Source organism: Vanessa atalanta, chromosome 26 (genome assembly GCF_905147765.1).
Source record: "Vanessa atalanta chromosome 26, ilVanAtal1.2, whole genome shotgun sequence".
NCBI lineage: Eukaryota > Metazoa > Arthropoda > Insecta > Lepidoptera > Nymphalidae > Vanessa > Vanessa atalanta.
Window position 1 is genome coordinate 8,042,448 of NC_061896.1, and position 13,334 is coordinate 8,055,781.

Below are 13,334 nucleotides of genomic sequence, written 5' to 3' on the forward strand. Positions count from 1 at the left end.
TGTAGATACGTTTAATTAATAGTCCTAATAAATATATAAAACAATTAAGAGTAAATAATAATTTCATATTCATAATAGGCTCTTGTTATGTAGATATTACTGTTATCGGTGCATTTATGTCAGTGATAACGGGTCACTCGCCAATCCATTATCAGGACGACACCCCCGGCCTTGTGACGCGATTATATCATTTATTAATCATCTATGTGTTATATATTATAATATGTTTAATATTGAACAAGTGTATCTCTCTCCGTTAACTTTTTTATAGAGGTTCTCCTTCAAACCTTCTCCTTGAGAGGATAGGAGGCCGGTGCTCAAGTGTAGGAGCACTATTTATACGGTTATTAGAGGCAGCGTTTTAATTTTAACAATAATAAATCGTAATTTTGTATCTCACTTTGCGTATTGCGAATGTATTCATTAATGCACCTGCAAGTCGCCCGGTGTTGCAGATGACCACGGGCGATGGTAGTCACTTCCATCAGTTGACCTCTGTTCGTTTGCCGGTTTCACCTATAAGTAAAAAAAAGTACAAATATAGTAATAGCGAATAAAATCATATCATTTAGACGCTCTTTTATCATAAGCTGTCGTCCAATTATTTTTCTCGTACCTTAATACGTCCATCTAAGTTTAAGCTAACCTTAAGTCCGTTAAATCACAAAAAAATACCGGAAGCGTTGATTTCACCAGTACATTGATATGCGCGTGCGCACCTCGACGGGAAGCGCGTATTAATAGCGTATCCTTGTGTGGGTTGACTCAGCGGAGACATTGTTCCCAGTTCGATTCCCGTTGCGGCTAATTTGGGATTGTGACTAATTTCTTTCGAATGGTATTTTGTAGACTTTGTAATTGTTTAAAATTTCGTGTGTGTAATAAGTTTTTATTATTACATATATTATGTTATTTGTAAGAGCCGTAATTCCTTCAAAAAGTATTTTTTCACAATTTTCTAGAGATAGTGTCATGTTTTCTCAGAAGGAAAATTTATTGTAATGTATGGTTTATTAAAAAGGTTCGATTATTAAAAAAACACAATGTTCGGATATCTTTGCCGATAAAAAGTTTCCAATGAGAACATATAATTTCACAAGATAACTTTTGCCCGGGGTTTATTTGATGGCTTATAAACGTCAAGTGTTAAGGTTCCTGCAAAGCCGCTTTTGTTAGCAGATGTCTGTAAGCGACGATTATCACTTGCAATCAAGAAGACCAACTGCTCGTTTGTCCGTTTGTTTTTCTCATATTTTTATATTTTTCGATATAAATAAATATTTTTAATTTTTTACTTTACACATGGCGATTTTATTATGTTTTATATATTTATAAAATTTATTTTTGTGTACTTTTCCATTTAACTAATTTAATTATTATGACACTTTTTTTAGACGGGTTTCTTAGCCACGGAACCCTAAAACATTCCTCAGAAACACAGATTATCACCGATTACATTGAGAATGCTCTTTCGGAGTTATCTCTGTAATGCAAGTTCTTTGACCCCGTATCATAAATATTATGTATGTATGTTAGCAATAAATCGACGCTTTAAACCAAAAACATTGTCCCGTTTCTCTGAAACGGCCGCTTAATTTATTGAACGGTGTTTTGTCGAAAGTGACTTTGGAATTGTGTCGGTTTGTATTTTAATCTCTGCGATTGGTTAGAAATAGGAAAACAATTGATAACATACTAACTCTTGTTTTAAATTTTGAATTGTTTGTATGTGTGAGATGAGGTTGGTATTTTGTTTCTTCTTGCATATATAGGTGGACTGGCCACCTGATGCTAAGTTGTCACCACGGCTCATAGACATTGACGCCGTAAGAAATTTTAACCATTCACCATTCATTCATTCTTTCATTCATTCTTGAGAACGGGAGATGTTAAGTCCCTTGTGTACGAGCACAAAGTTAAAAAGACTCACTCACCCTTCAAACTGGAACACAAAGTATTATGGCTTGGCGGTCGAATATCGAGTGGGTGGTACCTACCCAGATGGGCTTGCGCACAGCCGTGGTAGGCAAGAGAAATTTTATAGCGTTAAGAACACAAAAGTGTCTTCTTTGTCATCTTTATTCTATATATCTGTGATGTAAAGGGTATTTTAGTATTAAATATATTTTTGAGTTTGAATATATCTTAATGGTGCCCAACGGACGAACCAAGTTGCTCAAGGAGGCGCCACTGACGCGCACGTTACGTACCCCCAATGTCATAGCCGACCGGGTGGATTTGTTCTGTTGCAGTCTGAGTGAACTCACAACTATAGCCACTTGGACTATAGCATATATAACGTAGAGACTTATTTTATGTATTATTAATAGACGTGCTGTAATATCGAATTAGGACAACCATGTCCTGTAATGATATGTATGCAGTTTTGTATTATAAATAAATAAATCTTTGATGCAATTTTAGTAGGGTTTAGTTAGTCGGGACAAGTTCGTACCAGTCCGGTTCTCCTCGGTAGAATCTACATTCCGAACCGGTGGTAGCTTTACTTTAAATAGTTTGTTAAATGACGATTAAAAAGTGCTTGTAAAAGCCTACTTGAATAAAGTATATTTTGATTTGATTTGAGTCAATATACATATTTTAAAAGGCCATGCAAACATGTTGTTTTATTTTGTTGTTTCTTAAACGGTTAATGCGCGAGTAAATTGCGAGTGCTAATTTTGATTATCATTATATAGAATTATTTACATGTCTAGCACATGTAAATATGAAGAAACTACTAACAATTACTACTAGGCTTATTTTAATTTAAAGTAAATACAAAGGGGTAGTCCGTATTGAAAAGTTTAAATGTTTTCTTTCTGTATTATTCGTTAAGACGTTATCGAAGTTGCAGATTCGTATCGAGTTTTTTTTTTTTCAAAGCCGAGGTCCAGGCGATGATTCAGTATCGTGACGTCATCACCGGTCACTGAACCCCGATCCGATCGAAATTTCGGTTTTTCCCTTCCCGATGGACGTTGAAGACATTGATGCGAGATTTTTACATGTTTATGAAGTTATATAAGGAGCGAGGGACATGTTTGTTTTATAACTTTCTTTGTCAGCTTACTCGTAAGGCAGGTGATGATGGACGTGTCTCGGTTTCTTGGATGTCTCGAGAGAAATCATCGTGAGGCAGGTTTTCTCACTTCACTTCAACATTCAAGTTGATTCGGTCTCGCGATGTAAAAGTCGCAGGTTCGATCCTAACCAATCGAGTTATTGTCGTTTCTACTCTACATACGAGATCGATGTACGTTTGAGTGGAAGGGAGAAATTGATACATACATACATAATTAAGTTAGTCTTTTTTTTATTTTTATTCGGCTATTATATTTCAATGTATTAATCATCATCTGTCTACAGTACATAAGTTAAACTGGTTTTTATTCACGGATCACATTTTCTAATTATGGTACATTGTATATTATGGTATTGTTATGACCTTATTAACATACATATGCAATTTTTTTATTTAGCCTTAACTTTAGTCTAGTTTGTGTTTTTACCTCTTAATTAACTCTTAATAAGATCCAGAGTTCCAATTTCGAAAAAGAAAAAGAAAACTAATTCTTTCTAAGTGTTAACTCCAGTTAAGCGGAGATCCAGTTTTGCGTTTATATCCAGTTTTGTATTTATCACAAATAAATTTGATTTAAATAATAAACAAATATATTTTCTCAATACTGGATAAAAGCTTGGATATAAACCGGAATTTCAGCGAATAAAATCATAGAATACGTATTTAATTATTATAAGCATTAGAAAAACTCACATTTTTCGGACCTTTTATTGTTATATTATATTAGGATGCACATCTATGTGATTATAATGTCTGTGTCGTTGTGTTCCGGTTTGAAGGGTGAGCCAGTGTAACTACAGGCACATACATAGCATCTTAGCTCCCAAGGTTGGTGCGTAAGCGATGGAAGAAATTATAATTATAGCGCCATTGTCTATGGGCGGTAGTGACCATTTACCATCATGTTGCCATTTGTCGATCCGCCTAATATATTATTAAAAAACCTATTAGTTCAATTTTTTATGTATATTTATTTATGTGTGTATAATCTCGTACAACGATATATCGTACGTACGTACGCAATACAAGCGAAAACAGAGACCGTAATTACTCGAAGTCGTAACTGTTATCGAATTTGTACTACTCCATGTTTATTGACGCTAACTGTAGTGTATTGTAAACACGCCATATGTTAACTGCTGGAATATTTAGGTCGTACGCACACCATTACATTGCACTATACTATTTAAATTTTTGCACTAATTATGTAAAGGAAATTGTATTATGCCAAAAGGGATTCTTTTCCATATATACCTAAGTTTAACAGATTAAATATGGTGCAAATAATACAATATAAAAAGTTATTAGGTGGCGATAATAACCAGTCTTAGTCCAACCGGGGACCTGGTGGACGACTTTTTTTCTCCTCGCTTTTGCTTATTCAAATTGATAAACCAGGGCTTTTCCTTGAAAATGGGCCCCTCAGCACGTGCATATTGTGCCCGTAAGGTATAGATGGTATTGATAATGACGATAAAATATGATGTCATGTTTAACATACTTTGGGCAGTGTAACTACGGGTACAGGGGACATAACATCTTGGTTTGGAAGGTTGGTGGTGCATTGGCGATATAAGGAATGTCGTCTCGTCCGCTAAACTGTACTATAAAAAAAACTTAGATATGAAATGTGCAAATTGTTATGGAAGATGCATTTTTTTCTATTAAATATATCTTTGTATCGAAAGTCGTTCTTCAAAAGTTGCTCAATGCTTAACCCAGATAGTATAAGATTCGTATCCACTAACATAATGCGATCACGTCGGTTACGACGAACTCATAATAAATTCATAGCTCAGACGATACTTGAACAATGAGTATCTATTCATATTTATTAATACAATGTGTTTTCAATGACAAGTAACAATTAGGAAATGAGGTTGCTTACTCCTCAGTGAAAAGGAAAGCCTTAATAGATTAATGGTACAAGGGTCAAGGGTCCAAACTTCAGTTACATATTGCAAAGCACTAGCTAAACCCGGCAGACGATATATATGCCATATGTCATGAAGGTGAAACATTATAGAATTTGATGTATTAGAGCGCCATCTAGCGGCGAGTAACAAATTGAATGCTATTGAAACCTTCTACATGAAATAAATACATGGTAATTATTGGTGGATACTATTTTTTATATTGTTATGTATTAATTTAACTAATTCGGTTTTATCTCCTTATTTATTGGACTGTTTACTTAATTTGATTAAAAAAATGCACATTTAAAACAACCTTTCATCCAAGTGTGATGCACTGATATACAGACTGACATATGTTTTATAACACAATAAATTTTAAGCGGGGAAAAGTTGTTTCAAGTAATAGCCTGCAGGTATCCTACTGCTTGGCAAAATTTCAATTGAATTGGTATCGAATGACACTTGATAATTTATTGCGTTTCCATTTTTTAATTGTAGTAGGTATAGGTGGACGGGCAAATGGGCCACCTGGTGGTAAGCGGTCAACACCGCTCATAGACAATAGTTCTAGAAGAAATATTGAACATGTCTTACAGCGCCAATGCGGCAGCAACCTTGGGAACTAATATGTTACGTCCCATGTGTTACTACTGTCCAAACCGGAACTCAATAATACTAAGTATTGCTGCTTGGCGGTAGAATATCTCATGCATACCAGCCTCGATGTGAATAGAACAAAACGTCAATATTTTTGTGGTAGTTTCTCGAAGATCATTTGTGAAATATATAATAATACATTTCGAATAATTTCATCTCTATACTCAAAGTATTGTGTGGCTCGTTTAATATGAATGCGATTGTGCTAAGAATGATTAAAACGCTGCGCAGGAGTGAGATCATCGCTATACAAGTACACGCGTCCTTTATAACGTTGACTATGAGGCGGTATTGTCCTCTTGTTAGTTTATTACAAATGGTATCAAGTATTCATAATTTTTTAATCGTTCTGTAAATATGGATGGATATCGTTGAGGTGCTAGGTACCTTCTGAGTTATTCTGTTTATGGAAAGTTTATGATCGGTTGAATAGTTAGACGTAAAAGCGTAACAAACAAACAGACAAACAAAAAAAACCACTTTCACATTTGTAATACTATATCACGTTATGGCTGTATGGTTGGCGTGTGCAACAGCGATCTGTTTCATTGGCTGATATGAATATTTCTAAATATTGACCCGCAATAAGCTAACGTCATTAAATACATTGAATATTTATTCAAAGCTATCCAATTATATAGCGCAAATGTACATATACATATATAATCTATTCCAACCACAGGGGGACAAAAGCCAAACAAACTACTTTTGACACCGAGTGTCTAAATTGACGCGATATCATTGGTTGGATTTGGAACCTATTCGTAGTACAGTAGAATTATAAATAAAGACATTACCAATACAACTGTTAGTAGTGCACAATACAGCTGAGCTATCAGCAATTCTTTATTTGACTGGAATAGGCTATATGTGTTTGTTTTTTGTCTAAGCCTGTCTATTTGCGAATACTTACCGTCAGATTGTCTGTTTGCTCATCTGCCTTGGTCTTACTGTCGTGGTTAAATTATAGGGCCGCTGATCTCGAAGTGCTGGCTTCAAACCATATCATTAGATATATAGCATAATTTGACAATATATTTAATATATGTACGGACAAGGTTATGCTACAATTTATTTGTACGTGTGTAGTATTCTTGTATCCTCGCACAGGATAATGACGCGTCGATCGTGGCTCATCTCGTAACAGGATAGAGCGCTCGGCATGATTCATCCGCCGAGTTTCCGACGTTTTTGTAACATTCGATATTGTTTTTAATTAGCCGTCGTCGCCATTATATGTTTCGTTGCAATTAAGTTTCATTAAAATTGCAGCTTTTGTTATTTCAAATATTGACTGTTCAATGGAAACTATTTGGTATGTCTACTAGTTCTGGTCCAGAGATCGATTCCTTATTAGTACATAAGCTGGTTTATTATAATTTAAGACGATTATTAGAGCCTATTTCACCACGCTATTTTGTTTCGCGTTGTTGGATTCAGATTTTAACTGTCATTCGTTAGTGACATCTACTTACTATCTCACTGGTCTATCTCCGCTCGTTTAATTTTAAATATGTTTTAGAGAATCTCAGTCGTGTAGTAATATTGAGACAAAATAAAACAGTATTTACAAATAAAATGCATTTCTAACTTTCATTTTGATTTGTTTACAGGAGAATCGAGGCGAGAGGGATCGACCGACGAGCCCACAGCGCCAGAACTAGACGTCGACACCAACGACACCAGTACCAAGGAGAACGAAACGAAAGAACACAGGCTAGTATACTAACAGAAATAAAACAAACCGGGAATCGGGATATGCATACTTGTAAATGTGTGTGATTTCGTCTCTTTTATAAAAATAGATTTTCGAAAGAGGTTTCTTGAATATCAATATCATTCCTTAATTAAGACGTTGAATTTTAGAACGCAGCTATACTATCTCTGTTTTAGCGCCATCTGTGTGAACTTTATGAACTTTGTAAACTTATGCCACAAATTTGTAACAAATGCCCACAGCGACCGCTAGGTGGCGTTTACAGCTTAAAAATTATAAACATAGATGGCTTATTTTTAACACATACTAGTACCGTTGGTTTCGGTATGTTTTTGTTTCATTGAAAAGTGTGGCTTCTTGCCACTGGGTGGCGTGGATAGTTCAAGCACTAGATGGTTGATTTCCTTTGAACAAGCAGTTGGCAGAGGCAGTTTGGGTGGATTCTCTAAAAATGATTATAAAATAGTTTTTTTTTTTTTAATTAGAACCATAAATATGATGTCATATAAATTACGTCTAAACTTAAAGAAAACGAATTTAAATATATGGACTTAGATTTAATTTGAATGTATGTAAAATAATAGTTGATTGTATTTAATGTTAATTCATAAATTTGTGGAATCGGCTAATTATAATTTTGATCTAAATTAACATAAATCTCCTTCCACAGTAGTTGGAAAGGCGCGAATGCATCTCGCGGCGTGAACCGCGCGGAGAGCTGTCGCGAGCGCGACGCACCGAGACGGGGCAAGCATCGCAACGCGTCCGATCCGAACCGGCTCACTGCTCATCCTAACCAGTGAGTACATCTATATTTACGAAATTAATTACTCCTACAACGGTAAGGTGATTAATTGAAAATAATGTCTACTTTGGAACTATAAAGTGTGTTTACTATTGGTACGAAGTTCTTTTACGCGGCTTCCAGTAGCGACCATGAGTGGTAGAAAACATCAGTAATGAAAAAGCGTTATCAAGGCGACTTCTCCCTCATTTTCTCTCTTTATTAGTTTATTAAAGGTTTATTACAATATAATTTAAACTCGGTATTTATTATTTTAATTCAAACGAGATTTTAAATAACAATTTTTTTTCCTTGTCGTTCAATTATTCTCGAACGTTTTTAATATATTTCATGTTTTTTTTTAGTTTATAAATAATATTTATCGAAAGCAATTTGTTCCAACGGTTCCACGACACCTCTCTTGTATGTTTAGGTTGTTCTATAAATAGATACGATGACAATATTTTAGGGGACCGTTCTTTAGTTACCAATTTCAGTGATAAACAGCCTATTCCAATCGAAGTAGGATTAAAGATAAACAAACCTTAGATTTGCGTATTCCATGCGATTCGCTAATAACTCTGCTATGTTGTACACTACTAAGAGTTTATTATTAATATATCTTTATTTATAATACAGCATATTATTACACTTATTTCCACTTTAATTTTTCCTCCAAAATTCCGATAACAGTTTCAAGCTCTCGGCCAATGATATCGCGTCAATTTGCTGTCGAATGTTGTTCATTTGCCTGTTCTCCTCTCATGGTTGGAATTGTGTATATATAGATTAAGATCGACAAATATTTTTAGCACTCAAATTTCGCGATTTTTTGCGTTTTTATCGACAGCTAAATGATTCCGTTTCTTAATATCAATTCAATGTGAAAATAATTCGTAATTTTTCATAGAACTTCTTCGAATGTTATATAATGTCGTGTGTCATCGGAGTTATAAAAAATTAAAATCGTAGAGAATTCTCTTATTAAAATAACTCGATTTAGTTTCGACTTCCACCTTCTCATAATTTGCAACGGTCTGACCGTTGCTTTACGAAAAATAAATCAATTTATTATACACGTTATTATTTCCTGTTATCGAAATATGTATGCGTATCTTTAGTGACAAATTTTTGTAATTTACATTTGTAATGAAACTTTCATGTAGTTTTAAAATATATATTTTACAAAATTACATGTATCGTGTTTTATAAATTTAAATGAATCATGTGGAAATATGTAAAGCAACCCATTTTAATGAAAGGTAAAGGTTCGAATTCATTGTTTAGTTTTTATATGGCAACTAAAATCATGTTGTGTAAGTCTTCTCTAACAATATTCTTTAATGTCCATCTAAATTTTTTTTTTAATATTCTATAATTATTGTATTTATTTACAAAAAAAAATATATAAGATATTCTTTGAGTTCTTTATCTAGGAATAGATGCATTATGTTCAGATTGAAGATTATTTCTCTTGTTTTTTAGTAAGACCAAAACTAATTCAGATCTGCCTAGACATAAAAACGACGTAAGTAAAACTAAAGACAGCGATTTCAAGCTTTACTTCGAACAGAATACACGATGTAATCGCATATCAGCATAGTACAATAGTTTATCTATTTTAAAATAATTTAAATTATATTGTACTTTTATAAAAATAAAAAAAAAAACATTATATTGAATCAAAATTCAGATGAAAACATTTAAATTTAAACCTTATGTGTAGCGATTTAAAGTCTAATTTCAATGACGTTTATATAAAGAACTAATTGCATTCCGGAGTGTTATATTGACTTATTTAATGACCAATTTACGAAGACCCTTCGTTTTAACATAAATATATGCCGAGTGAGGTGTAAATTTGAATCGCTTAAATTAAATACGACCTTATTCTCTGAAACTATAGATTCATTTTGTCTTACCGCCTTTTCATATTTCCAACCATTATAATTTGAGCCTTTGTATCATCACTGGGACGGTCGTTGTGAGGTCTTGTAGCGACCGGTTAATGCTGGTCTCTTATTTTTTTCACGTTATACGTATTCGAGGGTTCAGGGTAAGTAGTCGTGCGTCGTCCTGAAAGGTTTGATTTTCAGTTTCAGACGCGATACGGCACGAAGTGGACATTCGTGTAAAAATTCGATTTATTAAAAGTTCATCTTTTGTGATTAACAAGATTTTAGTGTCATTGTGATTTTTAATATCTTTTTCATATTATACAGCGTGTTTACATTTGGCGACATTTTTTAAATTGGTTTTATTTTATTAGTTTTTTTTTTTGGCTTGTTAAGGTAAGATGAATGAGGATTTCATATTAAATAGGTTTAGGATGGAATAATTTTGGTTTATTCATAAATATTTGATTATATTGGAATTTAATATTTCGAAATGAAATTAATGTCATATTAGGAATTAAATTTTCATGTCATGAAAATTGTAGCAATACAATATTTTATTACGACACGTGCTTTTGAAAACATATATACAACATATAGTATCCAATTTATCGCTTAAACATGTTTTCCGACGTATTTTAGGTCTGTTTTTGTATTTATATAAACCTTTGCAATTCGAATGGAGTATATATTCGTCTGCGTACATTCATGTAGTTCTATAAATTAAGGGTTATTTTAAAGGTTTAAATCCGTCGTAACCGTTCGTGTGGTATTCGTTGTATTAATATCATTCGCGTTAAATTCGGATTTGCGTAATCTTAACCAGTTTCAGACACGAGGTTGTTATCGGTATTCAATATGGAAATAATAAAGTTGTTTAGTGTATTACAACAATATCTAATAATAAGTAGATTTACATTTAATTCAACACTGTGACATGACGATTTAAAAGTTCTTTTATGAGCCTACTTGATTCGACGAGTTCGGAAAAATATCCCTTAGAAAACATTCATTGCGCGATTTTTTACTTGTAGGTTGAAATTGATTGATACCGCTTCGTTCCGTTGGCTCGTAGCTTGAAGTAATGCCTTTAACCTTATTAAACGAGCTATCTAGCGCCATAGTCGAGATTAAACTATGCTTTATTTAAATAATCTATTACTAGAAATTTTGCATCGTGAAACAACATTAATCTTCATGTTTCATGATTATATTTAACGGTTTAAGAACCAACGCTTCGGAATGTAGATTCCGTCGAGGAGAACCGGCAAGAGACTCAGTAACTATTCCAATGAAATACGCAGTCAACTATATACAAATACATAAATGTATGTGTGTTAGGTATATGTAAATCTTTCATCCAGTAATACGCCGTGTTTATTAATGTTTATTTTATCTGAGAATTAAATGTATTTACGGTAACTAGTAGTTTCCGAAATCAGCGCGTTCAACTCTTAAAACACTAACTTTTTAATATTGTACATGGAGATTTCTCTGAACTATTTATTATACGTACTGCACTGAATATCGTTCGTATTTCTTTATGCGTGTAAGTAGCGACGACAATGGTCGATCGTGGCGACGTTTTCAAACAACAAACATTGTGTCTTCACGCCGGTGCGACGTGCGTATTAGTAGAAAATATAAAACTTATTGTTTAATATCGAACTTATTTCTATGCAAGTGGGCTCTTAAAAGTACTTGCTTTGGTTTGAAATATGCATTTCCTGCTTGGAACGCAAAATTTAATTTCGATAAATAATTTCAATACTCGCCCGCCACAATTGTATTCCATAACGTAATATACTTCAGTACCTAATTTGCGTCTAAATTCTGTAAGAAACTTTTGATTAAGTATGACAGTCTAAGTCAAAGTCAAAAATTATAATTCAATATTGAAGCATCACACTTACTCGTTGACTTTCAAAAAATAAATCTACCGCCGGTTCGGAAAGAAACGCCTCAGACTCGGGAATAAAAGAGCGAGAGATCTCAAGGGGCCTTTTATTTTCAACGATTTCATTTGAATCGGTCAGGAAACGATCTTTTCATTCCTAAGATTTTTTGATAAAACTTATAGTTACTTACCTTATAGTTAAAAATCGTTAGTTTTATAAATCTCTTAAAAGTAGGATAGCAAAGACTTGTATATTAGTAACATTTTAACTTATAAGCCTTTCAATAATTTTGAACTTGTAATATACAAGAATTATGTACAAGATCAATCGTGGCTTATGTACTACGTAGTTTGTAATTGTAATTATTTTAGTATTTAGGTATAATTTAAATGAGATCGTTATTATTTTTGTATTACTTTAATATAGTAGAAGTGGTGTTAAGTCGTGATTCCCTCGTGGCCTAATCTTAACAAAGAACTGAAATACAGAGTATTATAGTGTTCAACCGTATAAGAAAACTCCGGTGCACTCTATACTTCCTCACTCATATAAAACTAGACGGACCGGACTAGAGAGAGGTCAGACTACAAGTGCAGGAGCAATGTCTTTACTTGCTCTCCGAGCCTTCCAAACGTCAGGGAAATGAGAATTGATTTACGGAAAAACTTTTTGGACGGAGTTTGAGTCTGGCACCTCGATATCTAAGTCTTATTGACTAATCACACGATCAACGAGGCAGTCGAATACCTATAGATTCTTAAAGTACAGTCGCAATAAAGAACTAGTATAGAAATATCGTTGTACAAAAAACAATACGTCGCATTGTAAATACGATTTGTTGTAAATGGAATCGTTCAATGCCGTTACGTGTCTACGAAGTTTAATAAAACAATGTTATCGTTGCTCGCGTTCAACGAACAAAATGTTCGCTATACAGACACCCAGACAGTCGATTTCCGTACCCGTCTGTGGAGGGACAGGGCGGGGTTGTGGGGGGAGGTGGAGCTCTGCGGAGTTTGCAGTGTAAATTGTTATGCGGGAAAATTGTATGAAACGTATAAATATAGTTAATTGCGGTAATGTTGTTTCAGTTTGTATGTCTGAGTTGAGAATACAATTATAAGCGAATGACGATAAAGCTTATCACTCAAAACTTACTTTAAACATGCGCCTATTGGTCGATCAAGTCGCTCGACAGCAATGTCATTCTGTAACAACAAAATATTGAAGATCGACGATTACGGTGATACGCTATTGTGATACGTGTATCTTTTAAATGTTCTAGGTTTCGCATATAACTATCTCTCGTATGTATAATTGATTATAACTGGCAACCAATAATATCTATGTGTCCTACTACTACTACAAAGAACTACTCCGAG

General features: G+C 33.8%; 1 protein-coding gene across 4 annotated transcripts in view; it reads left to right on the forward strand.

Annotated features, from left to right (window-relative positions):
* LOC125074071 (rho guanine nucleotide exchange factor 11) overlaps nucleotides 1–13,334 on the forward strand; it is a 162,953-nt gene that overhangs the window by 127,945 nt on the left and 21,674 nt on the right. For 3 of the 4 annotated variants that reach the window (XM_047685299.1, XM_047685301.1, XM_047685302.1), the window contains 2 exons: nucleotides 7,272–7,374; nucleotides 8,046–8,174. In XM_047685299.1, coding sequence (XP_047541255.1) covers nucleotides 7,272–7,374; nucleotides 8,046–8,174 — 232 coding nt within the window. The remainder of the gene's footprint in view (nucleotides 1–7,271; nucleotides 7,375–8,045; nucleotides 8,175–13,334) is intronic. The other variant, XM_047685300.1, reaches the window with a different exon arrangement.